This window comes from Oryctolagus cuniculus, chromosome 13, assembly GCF_051225735.1.
Source record: "Oryctolagus cuniculus isolate XC-2025 breed Fujian yellow rabbit chromosome 13, ASM5122573v1, whole genome shotgun sequence".
Taxonomy (NCBI): Eukaryota; Metazoa; Chordata; class Mammalia; order Lagomorpha; family Leporidae; genus Oryctolagus; species Oryctolagus cuniculus.
Window position 1 is genome coordinate 20,425,744 of NC_142879.1, and position 26,007 is coordinate 20,451,750.

At 62.1% G+C, this 26,007-nt stretch overlaps 1 protein-coding gene across 2 annotated transcripts in view; it reads left to right on the forward strand.

Moving 5' to 3' along the window:
- Positions 1 to 2,468: 2,468 nt before the first annotated feature.
- Positions 2,469 to 26,007, forward strand: part of CNTN2 (contactin 2) — a 28,785-nt gene continuing 5,246 nt past the window's right edge. Inside the window, exons 1-20 of one of the 2 annotated variants that reach the window (XM_051821204.3) lie at positions 2,471 to 2,751; positions 8,659 to 8,814; positions 13,437 to 13,581; positions 13,682 to 13,857; positions 14,043 to 14,138; positions 14,484 to 14,693; positions 14,907 to 15,006; positions 16,068 to 16,243; positions 16,566 to 16,702; positions 17,014 to 17,143; positions 19,319 to 19,469; positions 19,560 to 19,687; positions 19,984 to 20,159; positions 20,552 to 20,672; positions 21,381 to 21,539; positions 22,070 to 22,219; positions 23,639 to 23,709; positions 23,980 to 24,214; positions 24,523 to 24,635; positions 25,798 to 25,984. In XM_051821204.3, coding sequence (XP_051677164.2) covers positions 2,559 to 2,751; positions 8,659 to 8,814; positions 13,437 to 13,581; positions 13,682 to 13,857; positions 14,043 to 14,138; positions 14,484 to 14,693; positions 14,907 to 15,006; positions 16,068 to 16,243; positions 16,566 to 16,702; positions 17,014 to 17,143; positions 19,319 to 19,469; positions 19,560 to 19,687; positions 19,984 to 20,159; positions 20,552 to 20,672; positions 21,381 to 21,539; positions 22,070 to 22,219; positions 23,639 to 23,709; positions 23,980 to 24,214; positions 24,523 to 24,635; positions 25,798 to 25,984 — 3,010 coding nt within the window. In that variant the 5' untranslated portion in view covers positions 2,471 to 2,558. Of the gene's footprint in view, positions 2,752 to 8,658; positions 8,815 to 13,436; positions 13,582 to 13,681; positions 13,858 to 14,042; positions 14,139 to 14,483; positions 14,694 to 14,906; positions 15,007 to 16,067; positions 16,244 to 16,565; positions 16,703 to 17,013; positions 17,144 to 19,318; positions 19,470 to 19,559; positions 19,688 to 19,983; positions 20,160 to 20,551; positions 20,673 to 21,380; positions 21,540 to 22,069; positions 22,220 to 23,638; positions 23,710 to 23,979; positions 24,215 to 24,522; positions 24,636 to 25,797; positions 25,985 to 26,007 lie in introns of those variants that run through there. The other variant, XR_016219556.1, reaches the window with a different exon arrangement.

Sequence of the window (26,007 nt, forward strand, 5' to 3'; positions counted from 1 at the left end):
CGGGGGCGAGCCTGGCCGCCAGCACCCTCCCCACGTGCACCCTGGGCCTGGGTCCCGTGGCCACCCCCTGACTGCTCCGACATCCTCTGCACTCCCGTCACTGTTGACCTGGGTGGGGGCTGCAGCAGGGGCAGCAGATGGTCTGGGAAGGGCTAGGTGGCCCTCAGAATGCCTTCTGAGTACCCCAGGGGCGCCATGTGCTCATAGCAATCTTTGGCCATCTTTGGCCGGCCCTTCCTTGCCCTGGTGGGAGTCAGTGAGGATCAACTTGGAGAGCAGGTGCCCCCACTCTGGCCAGCAGGAGTCACCCCCACAAGCCACAGAGAGGAAAATTGCCCCGAGGGTCACTCCAGGCTCGGGCAGACACCAAAAAAAGAGGCAACTGTCCAGTCTGCGGCTCTGCACCCCGGAAGAGCCACGGCACCAGATTCCCCAGCACAGCGGCTGCCCCTGCCCCGGGGAGCACAGCAGGTGAAGCAGTTAGCACCGCCCCTGGAGGCCCGGAAACGGTATTGTTTCTGTTATTAGCAAAGTAACGGACCCGAAGCACCCACCCCACTTCGTCCTTAGGAGCGGGAGCATCTCAGAGGCTGGCACTGAGGGCCCCCATCACCCCCAAAACTCCTCTCTCAGCTGACAGGGTCAGAGCAGGGAGAAGAAACCTAGGGAACTGTCTCCCGAATCCACGTGCAGGCTCGGTAAACACCCTTGTTTCCACTTAGCGCTCCTGGGAGCCCACCTGAGGTGGGGCTGGCTGGGTGCACTGGGATCCCGGTGTTTGAGACTCGAGTCACCTGTGCTAATGGCCCTCCGCCAGGACGCAGCCCGTAGCCCCCACAAGGGCAGCAGCTGTCCCAAATGGATCCACAAAGACAGCTGGCTCCAACTAAAGCAATCCGTGCAACTGCTTCCAGACCCCGGGCTCCCCGGCCAGCCCATCTCCTGGCTGGCTTGTCCCGCGGCTGCCGGCCGGCAGACGCGTGATCCCCGCTCTTGGCAAGGATCTGCACCTGCTTGGCAAGAACACGCAGGGCCTCTCCTCCGGGCCCGGGCTGATTGGGCAGCGTCAGGGGGCAAGGTTCATTTCAGGGGCTCAGGGCCTACGCGCAGGCCCGCAGAGAGACAGAGAGGTGAAGTCAACACTGGCAAGGCAGACAGGAAGGATGTCCTGGACGTGGTCCATGGTCCTTGTGCCTGTCTCTGTCCAGCACCGCCCCAAGTGGCCCCCGGCATCTCCCGCAGGAACAAAGAGGACCGGCTCCCAAGCTGGGGAAGCCCTGAGAGGGGGAGCAGAAGGAAGGGAGGGGAGCGCCTGTGGGGCTGGCGGCAGGGCCTCCCGCGCTCCTGCTTTGAACCTCTCACGCCAGCCCCGGCGGGTGCCCCGCCACGCTCCAGGCTCGACAGGTATGGCCATCTGAAGCTTGGAGGCTGGCCTGGCCCTGCCAGCTGCTCGGCATCTGACCGCTCCCCAGTCCTGCGTGTGCAAGCTGGACAGCAGGCGGACCAGAGGGGGGCGAGACGGCAGTGGCAGCCTGACAGGCCGACTGGTGCTGCAGATGGCTGGTCCCCACCCAGCCTCCCGCCCCCACCCCTCCAGGCCCCGGCGTCCTGCGTGCATCTCCACGAGACAGGAACAGAGCAGGAGAGACATGCCACTAGCCAGGGTAAGCACCTGGACTCTCAGACCTGCCAGGGACCGTGGTCACCTTTAACTCCTTCAGTTTACCAGGAAGGCTCAGAGAGGGCAAGGCGCTTGGCCAAACACACACAGCCGAGCAGAGGCAGAGCCCAGAGAACTCTGTAGACATTCAGAGTGCCTGGTCTGGGACCTGTTCATGACGTCACACTGCTAGGGGGTTAGGAGTGAACTGGCCTGGACGCACATGTACTCATGCGGAGACTGATGACGCGGTTACAAAGTAGCCTGCAGATGGTGATGCACCGTGGAATCCCATTGTCACAAAACCCCACGAATTCCGCACACCAATAGCAAACCTGGGGCGTGGGCTCCAACTTGCTCAGGGCAATGGCTAAGGGAATTTTACTACCTATTCTAAAATTTTCCCTGACGTTGGGCTATTCTGACCAAAAGCCCAGTGCTATTTTTGAGCACGGGAAACAATGGAGAGGAAGGTGACGCGGGGTGAGCGGCAGAGGCGGCCGCTCCGTCCCACTCGCCGCCCGCAGCAAGCTGGGGACTTCAGATTCGGATCCGTGCCTCTCACGGGCGACTGGGGGAGTTGGGGCGCCACGGGTCTCCCCGGTCGGAGGAGCAAGAGCCACTTTCCGCCTCTTCACCCCACCCCTCTGCAGCCCCCCAACTCAGGGCTGGGGGAGGCGAGGCGGAGGGGGGCTGGGCAGGGGTGCGGAGGGCGGGCGGCGCTGGCCCATGCATTATGGAAGACGGTGACAGCAGATGAGGGAAAGCCGGGAGGGTGGGGACGGGAGGGGCGGGAGGGGGCAGGAGGAAGCCATCTCCAGGGCCCGGGCGCCGCCGAGGACCGGAGCCAGCCAGTGAGCGGAGCCGGGCAGAGGGAGGAGCACATCTTGATGCAGAGATGCTGCAGTGGCTCCAGGCGCGCACACACACTCGCGCCCTCGGCCGCCGCCGCCGCTGCCGCCGCCGCCGCCGCAGCGCCCAAGCCGGCGGGCGCCCGGAGGAGCGGGCCCCACGGCTGCCAGCCCGGCCGAAGGGCTCGCCCGCTCGGACAGCGTCCACCTGCGCCAGCCCACACCCTCCTGTCACCCCAGGTAGGGGCCACTCCTTTTTGTCTCCTCCAGCCCCGGGGCTGCCCGGGCACTGCCACCGCGGGCAGGGGCTTCTGGAAATATCCCTCTTGTAACTTGGGAGGGGCCGGGAGGGGAACACCCAGCTGGCCGGCAGGGGCCGGTCTGACTTCTCAGCCCAGCCCCAGGGTGGCTCCCCACCCCCACCCCCACCCTGTGTGCGTGGGCGGCATCCTGCAGGGCCTCCACAGCCCCAGCTGACCGGAGAGCCAGCCCCCCGCAAAGTGTCCAGGAATTCCTGCTGGCCGGCTGCTCAGGGAGAGGGCAGAGGCTCCTGGGCCATCCCCGCCCCGTGTCCAGGTCCGCCCAGTCTCTGAAGCTGAGCCCTGGGCTCTGGCCTGCCCGGGACAGGTCCAAGCATGGAACTGAGCTGGAGTCCCTGGGATTTGGGGTCACCCGGGGCTGCCTCTGCAGGGTTGACCTCTTTGTCAAGTCTGGCCTCCGCTGGAGGTGGGGGTGGGGGCTGTGTGAGAGAGAGGAAAGAGTGGAGCACAAGTTTGAGCGAAGGCCTGACGGGGCGCTGGGACTCCAGGAGGGGAAACTGAGGCAAGTCACATCCCCGAGGGTGGGGGCTGGGGCTCCCTCCCTTCCCCCTCCTCTCCTCCTCGCTGGTGGGAGGGAGGGCTTTGCTTGAAGTTTGTCTTTCCAGTGAGGCAGGGGGCTGGGGCCAGACAGGTGTGAGGAGGGGGGAGGGGCACGGCGGGGTGGGGGTGGGGCTCTGGAAAGAGCACCCTGGGGCTTACATAATGAGCCAGAGGTGTCCAGAACTGAACCCTGCCACCTTCCCCAAGGGCTGGGAAGCCAGAACAGGGGCTGTCGCGAGGCAGTGGCTGGGGAAGGGGAGCGTCCCGTGTTATACCCTTCAGTCTGGGTCTCTGGGGGGCTGTGGGTCAGCACTGTTGGGTGGTCTGGGGGTGGGGTGCCGGCAGCCGGCAGTGCGCGCCATGGACCTCAGCTCCGGGCAGCAGTGGGTTGGAGAGGAAGGGGGCCAAACAGCACCACCCCATGAGCACCTGCTCTCAGTGTCCGCCCGGGAGAGCCTCTCAGTCCACTTAGGCTCCGAGTCCCTCTGCTGCCTCGTCCCATGGCCCACCCAGAGGGACGGAGACCAAGGGCAGCAAAGGGTGGACACCTGTGGGAGAGGCCAGTCTGACCGCACTTCCTGGGGGTGGGGCAGGAAGACAGCTGGGAAGTCTGAACAGGTGCCTGGCCTTGGGAGAAAGAAGTGCCTGCTAGTTAACCCCTTCCTAGCCAGGCTGCTGAACCTTGACAGGGCTTCTGCCACAAGGTCATGGGGAGTCCGTCACCAGTAAGAGAAAGGCAGGAGGTGAGACAGATGGGAAGGGGTCCCCCGAGCTGATGGTACCCATCACACCCAGGGAGCGAGGGAAGCAGAGGAACACTGCCCAGGAGATGCTCCCAGCCCCGCCAGCTGCACGCACACTGACTCTGCCCTCCCTCCGCCTCCTGCCTGGCTGAGCTCTTCCCTCGCACCCCTCCCCTGGTCCAAGCCCAGCTCCGGCTGCGGCCCCCACGCCCCGCGCTGTCCCCGCCAGATCTCACTCCCTTATGCAACTCCATTCCAGCACCTTCTCTCCAGCCCTCATTCAAATAGACTCCCGTGGGAAGGGCTCGCGGGCATTGCGCTCGAGGGGTGGTGGGAGCTGTGGCTGACCACGCGCCCCACGGCATCCTCTCCAGTTCTGAGGCCATCGGGGTCGGGGGGACCACACAGGTGGGATGGGGTGGAGGGTGTGGGTTCCCCGCCAGGAGCCTCCTCCCGAGCCAGTGTGGTAGAGAAGGTGAATTTCTGGGGGATCTGTGAGCCTGGGTGTGGGTGGTATTTGTGTTCTTGGAGGGACTCCTAGGGCAAAACTAGGAGAGCGGTAAAGAGGTGGTGGAGAAAGGAGGCAGAAGCAAAGCTGTCGTGAAGCAAGGTGCATTCGAGTTAGACTGCAGGAGACGCCTCCTGGGCCGTGGCCATGGCGGGGGGTGGGTGTGCTCTCCTTCAGGATGGGGTCTGGTCCAAGGTTAGAGGCAGCTGGGACAGGGCTACCTCTCCCAGCTGCCAGTGATCCTCTCTCAAATGGCAAAAGGCGGGTGAGCCTAAGGACCCGCTGAGAAGCCAGGCACATGTCCGCCCCTCCAGCTGGCTACCTCGCCACCTGGACCAAACCCCCAGGGCCGTGGCCAAACCTGCGGCACTGCAGGGTGTTCCGGCGTGCTCTGCGGCCTGGTGGTCACCATCCAGAGCCAAGAGGTTCTTTCTTTGGTTTGCTAAGTCCTGGCTACAGAATTCGCCCATTTGCTTTGTCTCCAAAGAGGGAGCAAGCAAGCACAAGGGCAGGTCACGTTCTCCAAAGCCCAATAGCCCACCCTGGGGTACACGGGAGCCCCGTTGCACCCTGTGGGAGTCCTTCCTAGCTCAGAAGCCTTTTGCCTCCCATGGACGTCCACCCTCCTCCACACTCAGGGCGCCCCGAGAACTTCCCAACACACATTGCCCTACCCCTACCAGAGGAGCACCCCACCAGTCCCCACCCGGGCCCCTGCAGAGCCTTGGCTCCAGGGATGAGTCGGACCTTCCTGCTACAGAGGCGCTGCCCAGGGCGGGCGGCGGTTCCTGGCCTGGGCAGAGGAAGGGAGCTAAGCTCCAAGCTTAGACCCGCCCCCTGGCTGGAGGCGGGCAGCTGAGGAGTTCGTGCTTGGGTGTGGCTGGGTGAAGGGGTTGAGTGCGACTGTGGGGCGAGGGGGACTCCTCCTGCCCCTCTCTGAGTGGCCAGGTCTGCTGCACCTGCCCAGGCAGCCTGCGGGTTTGCGATGGTCTTAAGCATGACACGGTGCAGCCTGGATGTTGTGACTGTGTGGAAGTAAGCCGGGCGCCGACAGGCACAGGGTCCCGCAGGCTCGGGCGCAGGGGCAGGAGGACGCTTGGTTGGGAGCACTGGTCTTTCCCGGGCACACATGCAGCCAGATGTGGGCTGGGTCCTACTCTTCTCCCCGTCTTACAGATGCGAGACTGAGGCTCAGGAGTTGAGCAGTGAGCTCCATCACCAGGGTTGTGCTGGCGGGGTAGCCCCGTGTGAGCTACTGAGGACCAGTCTGTTGAGTCGGTGGCCTGCCCTGTTAACTTGAATGCTATGATACCAGATGGAGGCCACGGCGGGGACGCCAGGGCTCCCGCAGCCCTTTGTGAGCGGATGATAAATCACTCCATCTCTGTCTCCCACCGGGCCTGGTGCCCCCCCCACCTCCACCCCCAGGAGTGGCCAGCTCAGACCCCACCATGCTCCACTCTCCATCTGTGGGGAGGAGAGAGGGAGAGGCTGGGCCAGGAGCTGGGCACCCTAAGAGGCATATTTGGAGAGAGTGGTCTTTCGTTTTCTGGTGGGCTCTGTGCAAGACTCCTTAGCCCACAAGTCCTTGTTGTGCGCTGTGCCTCCTACCCTTTGTTTCCTGTGCCGGGCTACCCAGCCAGCTCCCCTGGTGCCTCTGCACCCCCAGGTGGCCCCGTTCCCCCATGTGCTGTGTCCCTCCCAGGCCCCGCCCCTCATGGGGACAGCCTGTGCCAGCCTGTGCCCGCCTGTCCCTGCACCCCTCACCAGGGCAGCTGGCCCGAGTGAGGCTTGGCCAGCTCAGGGTTGGCAGGGCCGGCTCGGGCCTGGCGGAGCTCCACTGCAGACTTGGTCTGGACGAAAAGGCCGCCTCCGTCCTGGGCATTCTAGAACGCGTGGGGGAGGGGTGGCTGAGCTGTGAGCGCAGGAGCGCGTTGTCGGTCGCAAGCGCCTGGTTAGGGAGCGTCAGGCAACATCTTTGCTGTCTTCCCGTGCTCGGCGCGGTGCCCAGTGTATGGTCAACAAAGACTGTGATGGAAACAGGTGCCAGGCCTGGCAGGGGGCTGATTGCCTCACCTTCAAGGGGGCTGTCAGCTCCGACTCTTTGCCCAGACTCGTGTGTGTGTACCCAAGGCCCTGGCGCACAGTGGAGCTCAACGTGCACCTGTGCAGGCGCATCTGAGGGCAGCCTCTCCCTCACATCTCTGTCCCCAGAGTGTACCCAGGGCCCTTGGGCTGGGGAGTTCACTGATTTTTTTTTTTTAAATCGGGATTGCACTGTAGTTTAGGAAGAGCAGTAGGATTGGATTGTCTGTGACCTATGGTAATGACCTCCAGTAATAGAAGTAACAGAATTCTGACCATGGTGGGAGTCGGGGTGGGGGGCAACCGTGTGGATGTCTGTCTCTACCTCATCCCAGCACACTCGGGGTAACGCCAGCAGCCCCAACCCCACCCCCGCCCCATGCTCCCAGGCCGGTGCCTGGCCCCGCACTGAGCTCCCAGGATGGGCAGGCTGGCAAGGGGCAGAGAGCAAGGCCAGACACCCCGGGGGGCAACACAGCAGTGCCCAGGGCGTGGTTCTCAACTTCCTGGAGGAGGCTTCCTGTGTGGCTACCTCGAGGGAAAGTCCACGGTATCAGTGAGGCGCCTGGGCTGGAGCCCCCTCCTCTCTCCACAGCTCCCCACTGCGGTGTCCAGACCAGTGCAGCAGCCCTAAGGCTGCACAGTTGCGAAAGCCCTGCTGGGCGCTCGGTGCCTCCTTCACCCTCAGGGCGGCTCCGCCAAGCGTCCTACGCTCTCGACTTTGCAGACAGGAAAACGGAGGCTTCATGGGGGAAGACGCTGTCCGAGCTCACGGGGTTGTTTGGAGAGGAAATCGGTGCTGGAAGTCTGTCTGTCAGATTCCATGTCCTGGGGGGCCCTGTGGTGCCCCAGCGCCTTGCTGCTCTGACGATAACACCTGGCATGCGCAGGGGTGTGCTTTTAGGGTTTCCTGCGACCCACGCCCTGCTGAGTGGCCTGGGCGTGTGCTGCCAGTTTGCCTGGGTTACCCCTAGGGAGTGCTGGAGATCTGTTGGCCTTGTGTGTGAGCATGTGTGCGCGTGCCCCCCCGCCCAGGTGAATAGCCACACTTGTTCCCAGTTGGTTCAAGTCATACCATGTATGCGCAGGCACTTTGCTGAAGCAGGTGACACGGTCAAGCCCCTCTGGGAGCCCACGGCCTTCTCATGCAGGCAGACGCGGCTCCGTGGGTGGGGCCTCCAGGTTGTGGTCAAGAACAGAGCTGAGCATGTGCCCCATGGGTGTGTAAGGGCTTCCTGGCAGGGGTAAGGATGACCAGGGCCTTTGACTCGGTCTCGGCAGTGCCAGGATTTCACCAGGGCTCTCTTCGTCCCTGTGGCCTGGCTGGTCAGGATCATTGCTAATGGGGGCCAAGGTCATGACCCCATCATTCAGTGCCCCTAAGGTACCTGGGAGAGTGTAGGGGTGAATCAGCAAGGCCCCTCTCGCTGCCAGGAAAACCAGGCTGGTCTCTGGAGACTTAATGCAGCTCCCAGAGGGGCTTGGCAGCCCCCACGCGGGCTGCGGGGATACAGTGGGAGGAGGAGAGGGGGTGCCAGAGGAAGATGTTACTGGCTCCCCACGGCAGCTCCCGGCCCCATTCTCTTTTGGACCCTACATCAAGAGAGCGCACTAGCGCGGGCAGGTGGATTCTTGCCTCCCAATTAGTCACTGCCTTTGCCTCCAGAGCGGCCCCCCTGCTGGCTGGAGGAGGGCCGGGTGGGGTATGGGGTAGACCCAGACTCCCAGGGGGCCCGTAGGAGGCACTCAGCCGGGGGAAGAGCTCCTGGGTAATGGCCAAGCCCCTTCCCCTGGGGCCCTGGGGAGGATTAGCATTCCGGCTCCCCCTGCAGCCTCACCCCCCCCACCCCGCCGTCACCGCCCCAGCAGAGGTAAAAGCATGACGGCCCCAGATGTGCCTGGGGCTGGGAGGGGTGCTCCCCGGCTCACCGCCGGCTGTCTGCCTCCCCAGGTCCTTCTCAGCCTCCAGCCAGACGCTGCCCGAGCTCGGCTGAGACTCCGGCTCTCCGGGCCGCACCCCTGCCTGCAGCGCCCACCATGGGGACACCTGCCAGGAGGAAGCCCCACCTGCTCCTGCTGGCCACCGTGGCCCTGGTCTCCTCTCCAGGTAAGAGGGTCCCCTGGGCTCGGAAGCCCAGAGGGGCTGATTAAGTCGCCGTGTCGTCGCCATGGTTTTGGTGGTGCTTTTAGGAATAACAGCAGCGTTGCTGTAGCACCGCTGGGGGCATTTCCTTGGGAACGTTTCCTACGTGTGGGTCTTCCCTTCCCTTGGAGGGAGGGGTAGGAGGAAAGCACTTTTTTGCTTCTTTGCTGCTCACTGTAAATGGAGGAAGAGAGGTGGAGAGGTGCGTGGCTCACCCTGGCCACACAGCGAGATTCTGGCACCGCCGGGTCTCCACCCTCTGGGCCCGGGATGATGCCCCCAAGGCTGCCTCTGCAACGTGGGGCCACTGAGACTCAGCCACACTTATACCTTTTTTTTGTTTTGTTTTAAAAATTTATTTAAAGAGAGAGAGGCAGAGGGAGGGGCAGAGGGAGACGGAGAGGGAGACGGAGAGGGAGACAGAGAGGGAGAGGTCAGTCTTCCATCTGCTGGTTCACTCCCCAGATGGCCACAATGGCCGGAGCTGCACCGATACGAAGCCAGGAGCCAGGAGCTTCTTCTGGGTCTCCCATCAGGTTCAGGGGCCAAAGGACTTGGGCTATCTTCCACTGTTTCCCTAGGCCATTGCAAAGAGCTGGATTGGAAGTGGAGCAGCTGGGACTTGAACCGGCGTCCATAGGGGACACCGGCACTGCAGGCAGCAACTTTACCCGCTATGCCACAGCGCCGGCCCCTTCACTTATGGCTTTAAAATGATCTCAGGTGCACTGGCCACATTTGTTCTGGGCCATCTTAGCACAGACTCTAGAACATTCCATCAAATCGAGAACGTTCTCCTGGATAGAGCATCCTTGCAGATGGACTGACAGGGAGCAGGAGACGGGGCATAGCAGGGAGGTCAGGCGGCGGATCTCATCCCAGAGGAGGCCGGAGAAGGCGAGGGACGGGGGCTATGGGGGCCCCCGTGTCCTGGAACAGGAGGGAGGTGTCTGGCACCTGCTCTCCGAGGGCTCTGCTGGGACCCCAGCCCAATCGACGGGCGTCTCTTTCTGCCCTAAAGGAGGAGGAGCATGCTCCGTGGTCCTCTGGAGTGCCACCCGCCTGGTACCCCACCCCCTCCCCTCAGTCCTGGCAGGGCCCCAGCCGCCGTTCTCACTGGGGGCTGCCACGGGTGTCCGCCCAGACCTCGTCTGTCGGAGCTGCTTCCTGACTGCTGGGAAATGGGTGGAGTGGGGAGCCCTGGGTGCACCAAGAGGGCAGAGGAGAGGTGCACAGGCCTCTCACATGCCCTAAGTCGGGGACAGAGCAGTGTTGGCCCCACCCCATCAAAGGCTGGGTCCTGGGCAGCCCCCAGGGTCCTCAGATCCAGAGGTACAGAAAGGCAACCCCCAGGGGCCAGGGCCCGGGGCCCGGTTGGCCATCTCCCAGAAGTCAGGGAAAGACAAAAGGACCGAATGCCGGCACTCGTCCCTACACCTGCCAGCAAGGGGCTGCTGCTCTCGGTTTCCTTGCTGGCACAGCTGTGGATCCCAGCACCGCAGTGCTAGGGGGGCGGCCAGGAGTACCCCCCAACCCCTCAGCTCTGCAGCCCCTTCCTCAGCAAGGCCTCTGACTCCCGTGTTTGGGAAAAGAGTGTCACCCGCACAGGGAATCGAGGGAGAGTCGGAGGATGCGGAACAAGGACAGCAGGGAAGGGCTGGTGTTGCCTGGGTGTGCGCATGTGCGTGTGTGCATATATGGGGAGAGAGCACGTGCAGGTGTGTGTGTCATGGGATAAAGTGGAGGGTTGTGCGTGTGCAGATGAGTGTGAGTCGCTGTGGGAGATGTGGGGGCAAGGGTGGGTGTGAGAGGGTGGAGGGCGGGAGGCACTGCATGGGGGCTGCTCCGTGGGTGGTGGCGGCCATCTGGAGGGCCTTCAGCCCCATGGCCCTGCACAGGCCCCGAGGCTGTTTTTCCCATGTGGATCCCAGGGCCTCACTGCGAGTGACTCTGACCCCGTGCATCTGAGCTGCAGAAGGGCCTGGGGTGGTTCTGATGGGAAAGTGAAGTTGAGAATGCTGGGAACCAGGCGAAGAACGCTGGGGAGCGGTGCCGTCAGGCTCAGTGGGTGAGACACCCTCGTCCACATCAGGGTATCTGCATTTGATGCCCAGCCCCGGCTTCCTGCTAACGCAGACCCTGGGAGGCAGCAGATGATGGCTCGAGTACTCGGCTTTCTGCCACCCATGTGAGAGACCTGGGTGGGGTTCCTGACTCCTGGCTTCAACCTGGCCCAGCCCCAGCTGTTGTGGTTATTCGGGGAATGAACCTGCGGATGAAAGAGCTTTATATCTTTCTTTCGAAACAATTTTTTTTAAGATTTATTTATTTATTTGAAAGGCAGACTTACAGAGAGGCAGAGGCAGAGAGAGAAGTCTTCCATCCGCTGGTCCACTCCCCAAATGGCCTCAATGGCTGGAGCTGCACTGATTGGAAGCCAGGAGCTTCTTCCAGGTCTTCCATGCAGGTGCAGGGGTCCAAGGACTTGGGCCATCTTCTATTGCTTTCCCAGGCCATAGCAGAGAGCTGGATCAGATATAGAGCAGCCAGGACTTGAACCAGTGCCCATATGGGATGCTGGCCCTGTGGGCGGCAGCTTTACTCACTACACCACAGTGCCAGCCCCACAAATAAATTTTTAAGAAGTTTTTTAAGCAGGATGCAGGCTGCAAGGTGAGGCTACCGAGGCCAAACCCCCAGGTCTGCGCCATCTTGCTGTGAGACTTGGGGTGCAGTACTTTAATGTTTCCAGATCCCAGCTTCTACATCAGTAAAGTAAGAAAATGACAGCGTCTCGTGGAGGGGTCTTGACAGACCTGGAGCCCGGTGTCTGACACAGACAGGAAGCTTAGCTCACGCAGTAGCATTGGCGCTGTCTGTTATTGCCTTTGCTCTTATGTGATTATTATGAATAATGGCACCTGCTTATGAATGCATGTCCACACACGTCTGAAGATACACGGTGCTGTGGATAATGTGCGTGCATGGGGGACGGGCGTGTGTGTCCCCGGCCCTCGGAGTAGCATAAGGAGGGCCACGTGCACCTGAGAGTGACGCCGTGTGCAGGTGTCGGCTGAGTGCACAGGAGAAAGATAGACGACCTTGATGCATCCCGTGCCCTAGCCCACTCAGTGCCCCCCACCCCGCAGAGCTGCTGGCGTTGCTATTGTACAGGGTGATTCCCAGCAGCCTGGCTGCCTCCCCGCTCCCTCCCTCCCCTCCCAGCAGGCTCAGCTGGGGCAGGGGTCCCCTCCCTCGGCCACCATCATTAACTTGGGATTAGGCTGGGCTCTCCGACAGAGATGAGGCAGCCTGGGGCGGCAGTGAGCGGGGGGCTGCCCGCACTGGGCCATTTCAGGGAGCCCTGCCTCCTCCCTCATTCTGAGAGCTGCTAAACAGCTGCCCCCTCCCCCAGGGGGCCAAGGGCTGGGCCTCAGCTGCAGCCTGGCTGCCGCCCGCCCCCCACCCCTGGAAGAGAGCTGACAGCTGGATGCTCTGAGGCAGGAGGCACTAATTGGTTAGGGGGAGCCCTCCACCCACAACCCACCAAAGAGGGCAGGCAGGCAGCGTCATGGAGAGGTAGGAGCCAATTATAGGGGCCTGTGCCCACCCAGTGCCACAGCAGCCAGGTGAACTGGGCCCACCAGTCTGCAGACTGAGCCACCCTGCCCTGGTGATGTAGGACAATGGTGCATGCAAAGAGAAGCCCGGGGCTCCGTCTGCATGCTGGCTGCCCATCTGTTCAGCACTCAGGAGACCTGGGGTCTGGACCGACCGTGCCTGACTTGCCAAGGGACCGTGGGCAAGTCACTCCCTCTTCTGGGCTCCCCTTCCTTGATTTGCAACACTGGGATTTTGTAAGAAGGCCACCTGCCCAGCCTTCCTCCTGGCCTCCATCCCCATCCCGGGCTTCAGCTCAGCCTACCGCTAGGCGTCTCCTCTCAGGGCCCTGGAGGTGAATCTGGAGGTGGGTGGAGACTTCTGTTACTTGCCCAAGGTCAAGCCTGGCCCCAGCCAAGCACTGTTGGCTGGGCCTCATTGAGGGACATTGGATTCTGGGAACACACAGGTGCCCCTGCCACACACCCCCTGCCCTGCGGATTTTCTCTGGAGCTCTGCCTCCGCTCTGAGGACCCCGGCATCTTGACCCTAAATGCCACCGCGCCACTTGCCATTTCGTACTCTCAGCACCGCGTCTCCCTCCCTGGACTCGAGCTCCTGGGGGACGAGGGACTGTGTCTCAGTCATTTTTGCAGCTGGTCTCTAGCCCTGTGCCAGGTACACAGCAGGTGTCCCATACCTGCAGGTGTAGGATGGGTAATTGAACTAACGTGACCAGATGAGGCCTGTCCAACCCATTTAAGTCCAATGTTAAATTCATTAAAATAAAACACACAGCTGGGCCTCTCCGCCTCACTAGCCCCATTTCAAGTGCTCAGCAGCCCCAAGGGCCCGGTGGCTCCCGCTCTGAGCTGTGCAGGACACGGGACGCCCTAGCCATTGCAGGAAGCTCAGATGCAAGCCCAGGCCAGGCCTGAGCAGGGCCCCAGGCGCTGAGGCGGCCTCTGCCTGTGTGCCCCCTGCAGCCTGGACCGCGGCCCCGGGATCGCCCGCCACCTTTGGGCCTGTCTTCGAAGAGCAGCCCCTCGGCCTGCTGTTCCCCGAGGAGTCCACAGAGGAGCAGGTGATGCTGGCGTGCCGCGCCCGGGCCAGCCCCCCGGCCACCTACAGGTAAGGACCCGTGGTGGCTGTGTGCGCAGTCTGGTTCTCCCTCCCCCGCCCCCGGCCCAGCTGCAGACACACAGATTCCACTGCCTGTCCCCTGCTGCAGGTGGAAGATGAATGGTACCGAGATGAAGCTGGTGCCGGGCTCCCGTCACCAGCTGATGGGGGGCAACCTGGTCATCATGAACCCCACCAAGGCGCAGGACGCCGGCGTCTACCAGTGCCTGGCCTCCAACCCAGTGGGCACCGTCGTCAGCAGAGAGGCTGTGCTCCGCTTTGGCTGTGAGACCCGGGGCGGGGCGTGGGAGTGGGAGTGCAGGGCCATGATGTGGAGGGAAGAGGGGCTCTCCCGCCCTCCCACCACGTGTCCTGGTGAACTGCCACTTCCCAGTGGAGGATGCCTTGGGGAGGAGGTGCCAGGCTCGGGGGGAGACGCCTGAGCCCCTGCTGCCCCCCCACCCCCGCAGTCCTGCAGGAGTTCTCTAAGGAGGAGCGGGACCCAGTGAAGACCCACGCGGGCTGGGGGGTGATGTTGCCCTGTAACCCACCTGCCCACTACCCAGGTGAGTCGGGGCCCTGGGTCGGGTTAGGTGGAGGGCACAGGAGGGCCTCTGGCTGCTCAGTGGAGGACGGGCTGACAGGTGGAGAGTGGCCCCGCGGAGGGTAACAGACCCCGGCTCTGGGTGAGTCTGTTTCCAGCTCCATCCCTGCTTCCCCCTTCAGCCTGGAAGTCCCTGAGGGCTGTGCTCCCTGGGGACATCTTCCCCCCAGGGGTCCCCTTAATTCAGAGCACCGGGGGCTCTCAGCACTGGGCCTGCAGGTCCCACTGGCACGCTGGGGTCCCCCTGCACCGTCCTGTGAGCCCAGCAGCCCCTGGTTTTCCTCACCCTGCCACCACCGCCACCCAGGCTTGTCCTACCGCTGGCTCCTCAATGAGTTCCCCAACTTCATCCCGACGGACGGGCGTCACTTCGTGTCCCAGACCACCGGGAACCTCTACATCGCCCGCACCAATGCCTCAGACCTGGGCAACTACTCCTGCCTGGCCACCAGCCACATGGACTTCTCCACCAAGAGCGTCTTCAGCAAGTTTGCGCAGCTCAACCTGGCGGCTGAAGGTCAGGAGGCAGCGCGGGCGGGGAGCCAGGGAGCTGGGGGCAGCTGCACTCAGGGTCCAGGCCCGGCCCCCAGTCCTCCTGCCGCAGGGGGCTGGAGACCCCCCCCCAGCCGTCCAGACACTGTGGGTGCTGACGGATGCTGAGGCCCTAGGCGCAGGTGCGCCTGCCCTGGCAGCATTGGTGCTTGGTGAGCAAAATCCCTCTCTTCCCCAGACCCCCGGCTCTTTGCGCCCAGCATCAAGGCCCGGTTCCCTGCAGAGACCTACGCACTGGCAGGGCAGCAGGTCACCCTGGAGTGCTTCGCCTTTGGCAAGTAAGTGGAGGAGGGGCAGTCCCTGAGGTTGGGCACAGGCAACGCCAGGCTGAGGGCAGGCTCAGTGCTCAGCCATCCTGGTACCCCTGGCAGGCTCCTGGGGCGTGCTGGGCACACAGTGGGTCTGGCCCACACTTGCCAATGCTCTGGCTAAGGCATCCCATGTCAGGGGCCTGATCGCGATTAGAAGACCTGGCTCCTAGCAATGATGCAGGCTCAGCGGCCGGGGTAGCGCCTGCAGGCTCCCACCCACCCAGCCTGCCTGGTTCACACCCCAGCTCTGCCACGGGCTGGCTGCTGGCCGGGCCACTGTGGGTAAGCTGCCTCACCACTCTGTGCCTCAGGTTCCTTGCTTGCAAATGGTGATAGCAGGACGTACCTCCCAGCACTGGGATGAGCAGCGAGTGAGCCCATGTGGGTGGGTGCTGAGGCCAGTGCTGGCATTCACTGAGTGTCCTGTGGCTGCTAACAGGGACTTGCTGGGGTTTTAGCTCAGAAAGTTCTCTGCTTTGCTTTCTGAGGGACGGGATTGATTGGCACGCATGTGCTCCATGAGGGTTTGTCGAATGAGCGAAAGAGCAGAAAGTGTAGCTTGGCCCACTGTTCTTCCAAGCGTCTCGGGATGGCCACTGCTTTGTGGATGGTTATGGGCTTCCGGAAAAGCACACAGAAGGACAACGCGGTAGCCCCTTGCAACTCACTGATGCCTCAGTCCCTGGCAGTACCCTGATAACTCACAAGAAAGTCTCTTTGAAAAGTGGGGCGAGGGGAAGAGGGTCCCAGGAAGACCTGGGCACGGGGCACCGCTGGCAGGTGCGGGGTGTGGGCCAGCCCGCTGCAGGGCACTGACCCCACGACAGGCCTGCGACACCATTGCCGCAGCAAGTGGGTAGAGGAGCCGTTTCTGGCCCCTTTCCTACTCGTGCTTGGCAGGTGTCTTCTGCCCCCCACTCCCCAGCCCAGGTGCCTGCCCTGAGGCGTCTCGGGAGGGTCCGAAGGTGTGCGGGTCCCAGGAGCAGCAGTGCTCAGCCCATCCCCTCTGACTTTGTCTCCCCTGCCAGCCCTGTCCCCAGGATCAAGTGGCGCAAAGTGGACGGCTCCTTGTCCCCGCAGTGGGCCACCGCCGAGCCCACCCTGCAGATCCCCAGCGTCAGCTTTGAGGACGAGGGCACCTATGAGTGCGAGGCGGAGAACTCCAAGGGCCGTGACACCGTCCAGGGACGCATCATCGTGCAGGGTACAGGGCCAGGACATCTCCCCTGCCCCCCTGTCCCTGAGAAGGGACCCCAATTAGGGCTGCACTGGGTGCGGGAACAGAGGCTGGCGCACGGCTGGCTCGGAGCGCCCGTCGGGGTGCAGCACTAGTGGGCACTAGTGATTGACGGCCCTAGAGGGCCACCATGCTTGTGCCTGCCTCCTCCTGCCCTGCCCTCCATCCTTCCCACCCTAGAATGTACATGGCGCCCCCTGCTGTGTGGCACGAGCACTGCACCTTGCCATTCGGTTTTGTGGAGGCTCCTCCCAGCTCTACCAGGTTTTCTCTCCCCTCCTCCCCACAGCTCAGCCCGAGTGGCTCAAGGTGATCTCAGACACGGAGGCCGACATTGGCTCCAACCTACGCTGGGGCTGTGCGGCTGCCGGCAAGCCCCGGCCCACTGTGCGCTGGCTGCGGAATGGGGAGCCCCTGGCTTCCCAGGTAGGAGACCCAGGGCCCCTCACCCCTGCCAAGTGGACAGCCCCTCTGGGTTCTAGGTGCCTCTTTCCCTGAGAGTCCCATGGCCACCGGCTGGGGCAGGACAGAGGCCCAGAGCCCTGGGTCCAGGTGCAGCCACAGAAAGGGCCGTGGCCCTGCGAGCATCCCCTCACCCCTCTGGGAAGCCCTGGGAGTCTGAGTGCTGAGACCTGTGGGGCCGTTGGGGTCTCCCCTGCATGCGCCCCGCCAGCCCCTCCTCCCTGAGCCCGAGGTCCTGATACCCCTGCCCTGCTGGGCCGGGCTCTGCTGCACAGAACCGGGTGGAGGTGTCGGCCGGGGACCTGCGCTTCTCCAGGCTGAGCCTGGAGGACTCGGGCATGTACCAGTGTGTGGCAGAGAACAAGCACGGCACCATCTATGCCAGCGCCGAGCTGGCCGTGCAAGGTGAGGCCCTGAGCACACGCGGGGGTGGGGGACGGCTCCGGTTCCCACCATGGCGGTTCTTTCTTTAAAAAAACTTTTTAGGCCGGCGCCGCGGCTCACTAGGCTAATCCTCCGCCTAGCGGCGCCGGCACACGGGGTTCTAGTCCCGGTCGGGGCGCCGGATTCTGTCCCGGTTGCCCCTCTTCCAGGCCAGCCCTCTGCTGTGGCCAGGGAGTGCAGTGGAGGATGGCCCAGGTGCTTGGGCCCTGCACCCCATGGGAGACCAGGAAAAGCACCTGGCTCCTGGCTCCTGCCATCGGATCAGCGCGGTGCGCCGGCCGCAGCGCGCCGGCCGCGGTGGCCATTGGAGGGTGAACCAACGGCAAAGGAAGACCTTTCTCTCTGTCTCTCTCTCTCACTGTCCACTCTGCCTATCAAAAAAAAAAAAAAAAAAAAAAACTTTTTAGATTCTCTTTTTATTTCAAAGGGGCGGGGAGGGAGGGAAGCGGGGAAGGAGGAGAAGGAATCTTCCATCTGCCGGCTCCCAAATGGCCACAAAGGGTGGGGCTGGGCCAGGCCAAAGCCAGGAGCCAGGAGCCAGGAGCTTCATCCAGGTCCGCACATGGGTGCAGGGGCCCAAGCTCTTGGGCCATCTGCCGCTGCTTTCCCAGGAGCGTTAGCAGAGAGCTGGATGGGAAGTGGAGCAGTCGGGACTTGAACTAGCACCCATAGGGGATGCCGGTGCTTCAGGTCTTGGCTTTAACCCACTGCACGCCAGCCCTATGACCAAAGCACTTCTGAGCTCAAGTACACGCGCACATGCACGCCTGCAACCTCGGTTCCCATCAGCCTGAGTGGGAGCCCAGCGCTGTCTTCATTGCTGCACCAAACACCCACCCTGAGCTACTCAGCTCCTGGCTCCGTGTCTCCATTTATCCAACGTGGGCAGCAACAGTTCTGTCCTTGGAGGTGGTTGAGCGGAATAAATGAGACCACAAAGGACGCATAAAGGGGGAGGGGGAGGGGCAAATAAACACAAGATAAAAAGTGAATCATTTCAAAAGGCAAGAGAAACACAGGATGTGCAGGTGTGTGGTGCAGCAGCTGAGACTCCTCCTGTTGGGATGCCCGCATTCAAGCCCCTCCACCTCCTGACTCCCTGCTAATGCGCTCAGGAGGCAGCAGGTGATGGCTCAAGTGCTTGGGTCGCTGCCAGCCACGTGGGAGACCCGGATGGAGGGTCAGGCTCCTGGCTTCAGCCCGGCCCGGCCCTGGCTCTTGCAGGCATTTCAGGAATGAACCAGAGAAGGAAGGTGTCTCTCTCCCTTTCAAATAAATGAAAATTAATAATTTTAAAATAAGAGATAATACAGCATAAAGCAAATATAGGGGAGCAGGGGGACAGGAGGGCTAGTTGGTCAGAGAAGAGATTCCTGAGGAAGTCAGGTCTGGGCTGACAGGAGTGGTGAGAGCCAGTCACATGAAGATCTAGGAATTCCTTTAGAAAAAAAAAAGTTTATTTGAAAGGCAGAGACTGAGATCTTCCATCTGCTGGTTCACTCCCAAAATGGCCACAATGGCCGGGGCTGGGCCAGGCTGAAGTCAGGAGCTTCATCTGGGTCTTCCATGTGGGTGCAGGGCCCCAAGCACTTGGGCCACCTTCCACTGCTTTTCCCAGGCCATAGCAGGGGCTGGCTCAGAAGCGGAGTAGCCAGGACTTGAACCTGTGCCCCAATGTAGGGTGCTGTCATCGCAGGTGGAGGCTTTACCTGCTGAGCCCCACATTTTGGGAATTTCCAGGCAAATTTTTATAGCAAGGGCGAAGGTCTCGAGGCAGGAAAGGATGTGGCAGCTTCAAAGGACCAGAGAGTGGCCAGCTGGCTGAGCACAGGGAGGGAGGGAGAGACGGAGCCAGGGGTGGCTGGGGTGGGCCCTGGGGAGGAGCTGGACTTCACTCTGGGGTCCGTCCGGGATTGCACCTGCTGGGTGGACTGCAGAAGGAAAGCACAGCAACAGGAAGGCCCCTAGGGGGCGCAGGAGAGGTGGTGGCTTGGGGTGATGAGAAGGGCTGGGTCCAGACTGGCTTCTGGAGGTGGCGGCTCCGCTGGCCTCAGGGTGTGTCGAGTGCTTGTCTCCATCAGCATCACGGGGTTACTCCTGGCCGGGGTACTAGGCAGCTCTCCCCTTTCTTTCCAGCGCTGGCCCCTGACTTCCGGCTGAATCCCGTCAGACGCCTGATCCCTGCAGCCCGCGGGGGTGAGGTCACTATCCCCTGCCAGCCCCGGGCGGCCCCCAAGGCTGTGGTGCTGTGGAGCAAAGGCACAGAGATCCTGGCCAACAGCAGCAGGTAGCACCTCACCCCTCCCCGAGCCCCGCCCCCTGCCTGTGGCTCCCGTGAGCCCCAAGGAGGGCCAGCTCCGCTTTGTCCATGCTGCAGAGTCACCGTGACTCCAGACGGCACCCTCATCATCAGAAACATCAGCCGGTCTGACGAGGGCAAATACACCTGCTTTGCGGAGAACTTCATGGGCAAAGCCAACAGCACGGGAATCCTGTCTGTGCGCGGTGAGGGCTGTGGCTGGGCTCGGCGGGGTGCTGCCCTCGCCACCCTTCTGCCCTCGTGTCCCCATTTGACTCCTAGTTTGGTTCTGAGGCAACCCCAGGATTCCAGGTTTGCTTGGGACCGCCCACTCGCCACCATCCGGAATCTGGTGCTGCCTGCCTGCCTGGCCCACATTCCTGGGGCTGCAGAGGGCTCGGGCCATCTGTGGTGACACAGCCTCTGCCCTGCCCTACAGCCCCCGGCCTGGGCCCTTCTACTCCCCCCACCCCCCACCCAGGGGACTTTTTTTTCTTGGCAGATGCAACCAAGATCACCCTAGCCCCCTCGAGTGCTGACATCAACCTGGGTGACAACCTGACCCTCCAGTGCCATGCCTCCCATGACCCCACTATGGACCTCACATTCATCTGGACCCTGGATGACTTCCCTATCGACTTCGACAAGCCCGGGGGTCACTACCGGAGGGCCAGCGCGGTGAGTCCCAGGCCCACAGCTCCCATGGGGCCCTCACTCAGAAGCCCCACCCCAAGCCCAAGAAGCCCCACCTTGGGTTGATACCCCGTGGTTGGTGCCACCCACAAAACATTCACTTGGGAGAGGCTTGGGGACAAACCTAGAATTCCAAGTGCCTGAAGACTCGCTCCCCTCTGCCGCTCTCACTGTTCTGCTCAGTGCGAATTCACTTGGACTGGCATCAGCCCCTGTAACTTAACTTTGTGGGTCTCCAGTGCTAGTAAGTGTCTGCTCCCACTGAAGACAGGAACACTGAGATGCACAAGGGCCCCCGGCCGTCACAGAGCAGGGCTCCCAAGCTCTGCCTCCGGTCCGCTGCTCTGACCCACGCTCCTGGCTGTCCCTGTGTGCAGAAGGAAACCGTCGGGGACCTGACCATCCTCAATGCCCAGCTGCGCCACGGTGGGAAGTACACGTGCATGGCCCAGACGGTGGTGGACAGCGCGTCTAAGGAGGCCACGGTCCTGGTCCGAGGTGACGGGGCTCCCACTCCCCCCCCCACCGCCATGACCCAGAGGCCAGCTGGGCTGCTCCCGCCTCCCTCCCCGGCCCCCTCCCCCCACAGCCCTGGGGAAGGACTTCCCACAGAGCCTGCTGAGCTGGAGCCATCCCCAGATTCTTCCCGGGTTCTCAATGAGCAGGATATTTTTCTGCCAAAGCCAGACTTTACCACCACCAGAAGTTTGGCTCGGCAGCTTAGCCGCCACCTGGGAAGCCCACAGCCCTCCTCGCAGAGGGCCTGGCTTCAAGGCCCCGCTCCACTCTCCATTGCAGCCTCCAGCTCACACACACCCTGCAGGCAGCAGGTGATGGCTCAAGGGGAGACCCACACCCAATTCCTGACTCCTGGTTTCCACCTGGCCCACCCTTGGTTTTTGTAGGCACTTGGGGATTGAACCTGTCAAATAAAACACATTCCGAGACAGGACTCCTTTCCTGACTGCAGTGCTGAGAAGCTGTTCCACCCCTCTGGGCGTGGCCTCTGTGATGCCCCAGCAGGAGCCACATCACTCTGACCACACGGCAGGCCCTGCCCTGCCCCATCCTCCCACCCTGGGGTGTGCTCCCTGCATCCTCTGCCGTGTTCTGTCTGTTCTGCACCAGCCCCAGTGGGGCCTGGAGGCGGGCTCAAGTTTGAAGCAGCCCAATTCTTACTCACCGTGTTCTGACCTCTTGGTGCAGGTCCACCAGGTCCCCCAGGAGGCGTGGTGGTGAGGGACATTGGGGACACCAGCGTCCAGCTCAGCTGGAGCCGGGGCTTCGACAACCACAGTCCCATCGCCAAGTACACCCTCCAAGCACGCACTCCGCCTGCAGGGAAGTGGAAGCAGGTTCGGACCAGTAAGTAACGAGGCCCTGCTGGGGTCAGCGCTGAGAAGGCCTGGCTGCATGCGGCAGGTGCGAGGGGCCGAGAGCCAGGGCTGAGCCAAGAGCTTCAGGGCGAGGCAGTGGGGAGACAGTCCCCAGGAAGGTGGAAGGCCAGAGGCAGCAGTGTTGTCTGTGCCCTTGAAGAACTTGCTAGAACAGTGAGAACATCCATGAAGGGGTGGGGGCGCACACAGCAGAACAAAGGCAGCAGGATAGGGAAGCCACCTTTATTTGAAAAGCAGAGACAAAGATCTCCCTTCCACTGGTTTACTCCCCGAATGCCCAGAACACAATCTAGCCATCACCTGCTGCTTCCCAGGGCGTTGTGTCAGCAGGGCAGAGCTGGGGCTGGAGCACAGGTGTAGTTCCCACCCCTCAACCGTTCCTGAGGTGTGTGCAGGCCCCGCAGTCGGGGCTGGGCGGAAGGGGCAGTGCAGGCCCAGTGCCTTCCTCTGCATCCAAATGAGTGACTGCTGGCGCAGTGAGGCCCTGGTGCCTTGCAGATCCTGCCAACATTGAGGGCAATGCCGAGACCGCCCAGGTGCTGGGCCTCACGCCGTGGATGGACTACGAGTTCCGGGTCTTAGCCAGCAACATCCTGGGCACAGGGAAGCCCAGCGGGCCCTCCAGCAAGATCAGGACCAAGGAAGCAGGTCAGTGTCGGTGTCTCGACAAGAACCACTGCCAGGCAGACAACCCAGGAACCCTGAGCAAGCAGCCGGTACCCCGAGTTCTGACTCGCACCTGCCCTCGGAGCCCCTGAGAAAGGAGCACCCGTTAGGGCCAGGGCCACTGCTAGACCATCGTGGCCAAAACCCTCGTTCTAGCACTCGGTCAACCTGACTGCGTGAGGATCCACAGATTTTTTTTTTTTTTTTAAGCTAACTTTTTAAACTGAAAAAAGGAAACATGAGAATGAGTCAAAGGCTGAACCTGAACCCAGGACCTCGGCAGGGCACAGGCCGCTGTAATCTGTTCCTGAGGAAGAGGGACACGAGTGTTCCACTGTTTTAGGGGAGGTCTGTTTGGACCTTTGGAACGGTCTGCCAGCAGCCCTCAGTGAAAGGTGTGCGGGGAGGCACAGGCCCCAGCAGGTACTCGCTGGGGGCTCCTGAGTGTCTCCACTGCATTTGCAGCTGGGGACCCAGAATGCATGCCCTGGAGCCCACCCTCCTCCCGCGGACGCAGACCGCGAGGCCCTGTGCCCACAAACACGTCCAGGGAACTCTCCTGAGTCAGAAATCCCGGAGGCTGCGTTGTCTCTGGACCTCAAGCTTCCTGGAGAGTCGAATGTGGGGTGGAGAGGGGTCTCCTCTGTGCTGGTGTCCCAGGAGTTGGTGGGCACAAGACTGCTGGGATGCAAAGGTATGGGCTTTCAAATCCCAGGTGCTGGGTTCAAGTTCAAGTTGTGCCACGTATCAGCTTGCTGGCTCGGGCAAGCCACTTATCTGCTCTGAGCCTTGGTCTCTCCACCCACAGAGGGCGATAATAAGGCCCGCCTCCTCACAGTGGGCATGGTTAAGGCCTTAGGATACAGTCATCGGCGCCAGTGCAAAGTCTCCAGTTGCTGGATTCCCTGCAGATTCCCCACAGCCGAGTTACTCCCCGCCGAGCCGCGAAAGCTCATGGAACACATCCTTGTTTTAGTACCAGCCTTGCCTAATACTGGAGACAATCAGGAAATTAAATCTGCCACTTACACAAAAAACAGTCATAAAACACCCTAGAGACCAAACGACATGCATTTTTTCGTTCATTTCCTGCATTGGCTGCACTTCTGGGCTATTTCTCCCCCTAATTTAAAGCAAACTGGGGTTGGTCCCTGGGACTCAGCTTACATCAACAGGGGTGAGGAGTCACTTATGGGGCTGCTACTCTCTGCCAGCCAGGGCTTCTCTGATCTCCTTCCCGCGCTGGCCCCGAGGGAAACATGGCCAGAGTGACAGCTGCAGGATGAGACCAAGGCTCCAGTGACAGGGTGTCCCATCCCAGGATGCTCTGCCCGGACAGCCTCAGGGCCTTTGTTCCCTCACAGCCTTGCCACTAACAAGTCGCATCTGTGTCCCTGGCAGCCCCCTCGGTGGCACCGTCAGGACTCAGTGGAGGAGGGGGAGCCCCTGGGGAGCTCGTCGTCAACTGGACGGTAAGCTGGCAGAGACAGAGGCAGGCGTGTGCCTCCTGTCCCCGTGCTGTTGGGGTCAAGGCCTTCCCTAGCTTCTGCTTTAACGCAGCACAGAAAGGACTCCTGCCGGGTTCAAACTCAAAAGCCGACAACTTTCCCGTCCCCTCCCCTGGCATCTGCCACAGGCACAGGCATCCTGGGCTGCCCCCCTTTGAAGGGTGGGTGGAGCCAGCGGGTGGGCAGGGAAGTGCGCCCACGGCCCCGCGCCCACGCCACGCTCTTGCCCCTCAGCCCATGTCACGGGAGTACCAGAACGGAGACGGCTTCGGCTACCTGCTGTCCTTCCGCAGGCAGGGCAGCGCCAGCTGGCAGACCGCCCAGGTGTCCGGCGCCGACGCCCAGTACTTTGTCTACAGCAACGAGAGCATCCAGCCCTACACGCCCTTTGAGGTCAAGATCCGCAGCTACAACCGCCGTGGGGATGGGCCTGAGAGCCTCACCGCGCTGGTGTACTCGGCGGAGGAAGGTGGGCTGCCCCTGGAACCGCCATGTGTCCCCAGGGCTGGGCGGGGCGGCAGCCACTCAAACTCTGAGCTCCATTTGCTGGGAGCTGGTGAGGCCCTGGGGTGTAAGCCCAGGCCTCACTTCTGGCCCTTGCTACCCTGGCTCCTTGCAGGGCCAAGGCAATGGGAAGCACCGTGGGCGCTGGGGGTGCTCTGAGAGTCCCCCTTGGCCTTCTTTCTGGGCCCTGGCCTCTCCTCCAAAACCCTCAGCAAAGGCTGCCCCGGAGGCCCTGGGAACCCAAACCCAAACGCATTCTGCATCCATCCCCAGAGCCCAAGGTGGTGCCTACCAAGATCTGGGCCAAAGGGGTCTCCTCCTCCGAGATGAATGTGACCTGGGAACCCGTGCAGCAGGACGTGAATGGTATCCTCCTGGGGTACGAGGTGAGCAGCAGCCTGGAGCCTGGGAGGGGTGCTGGGATTCAGGGCGGCGAGGGAACCCCCGCCAGCTCGCCCAGCGCTCCCCCGGACTTGCCCACTGGCTGCGCACTGAATGGCCAGTCTGTGCAGTCACACGTATGCAAACTTCATGAGACCCCACGGCTGATGCCCGCTGGGGCAGCAAGACTGGGAGGCAGTCTTGAAGGAACCACTGGGCTACAGCTAGCCCTGGGCCCAACAGTCTCTGGCCTCAGACTCCACACAGGGGTATCTGGGAGGAGACATGGTGTAAGAGAAAGGAACAGAAGGAAAAACAGAAACTGTCAGGCCAGCGCCGCGGCTCACTAGGCTAATCCTCCGCCTTGCGGCGCCGGCACACCGGGTTCTAGTCCCGGTCGGGGCGCCGGATTCTGTCCCGGATGCCCCTCTTCCAGGCCAGCTCTCTGCTGTGGCCAGGGAGTGCAGTGGAGGAGGGCCCAAGCACTTGGGCCCTGCACCCCATGGGAGACCAGGAGAAGTACCTGGCTCCTGCCATCGGATCAGCGCGGTGCGCCGGCCGCAGCGCACCGGCCGCGGCGGCCATTGGAGGGTGAACCAACGGCAAAGGAAGACCTTTCTCTCTGTCTCTCTCTCTCATTGTCCACTCTGTCAAAAAAAAAAAAAAAAAAAAAAAAAAGGAGATTCCAGGCGGGGTCCACTACTGATGGAATCAACTCATTCTAGTGAAGTCAGCTTGGGATTCACGCTCACTCACTCAGCGGGGAGATCCTTGATGCGGAGGGTGTTCAGCAGATCTACCAGTGTGGTTGCTGCTAAGATGGGCCTGCATTTACTGGGCAGCCCTCGTAAGTTGGCTGTGGCTGGGGGCTACCTTCCAAGTACAAATGCGCATCCACATCCCCTAGCAGAACCCACTGGGCAGAGCCTGTGCCCCCTCCCCCCACCTGTGCATTAGGCACCTCGGACAGGGTACCAGGAGCTGCAGGGGGAGTCACACTGGTGTGGCCCGGCTCCCTGGGATCTCAGGCTCAGGTCCTGCTTCTCAGACCTGAAACTGAGCCACAAGCCGCCAGGTGACCAGGAAGGAGAACAGAAAAGCGGCAGTCAGGGTAACCCTGAGACCCCGGGCTTGACCGCTCATCCTAGGGTCCCCCTGCTCTTTCAGATCCGATACTGGAGAGTTGGGGACAAAGAAGCAGCTGCTGACCGAGTGAGGACGGCAGGGCTGGACACTAGTGCCCTGGTCACTGGCCTGCATCCCAACACCAAGTACCACGTGACCGTGCGGGCCTACAACCGGGCTGGCACTGGGCCTGCCAGCCCTTCTGCCAATGCCACCACCATGAAGCCCCGTGAGTCTGGCTGCCTGGGGAGA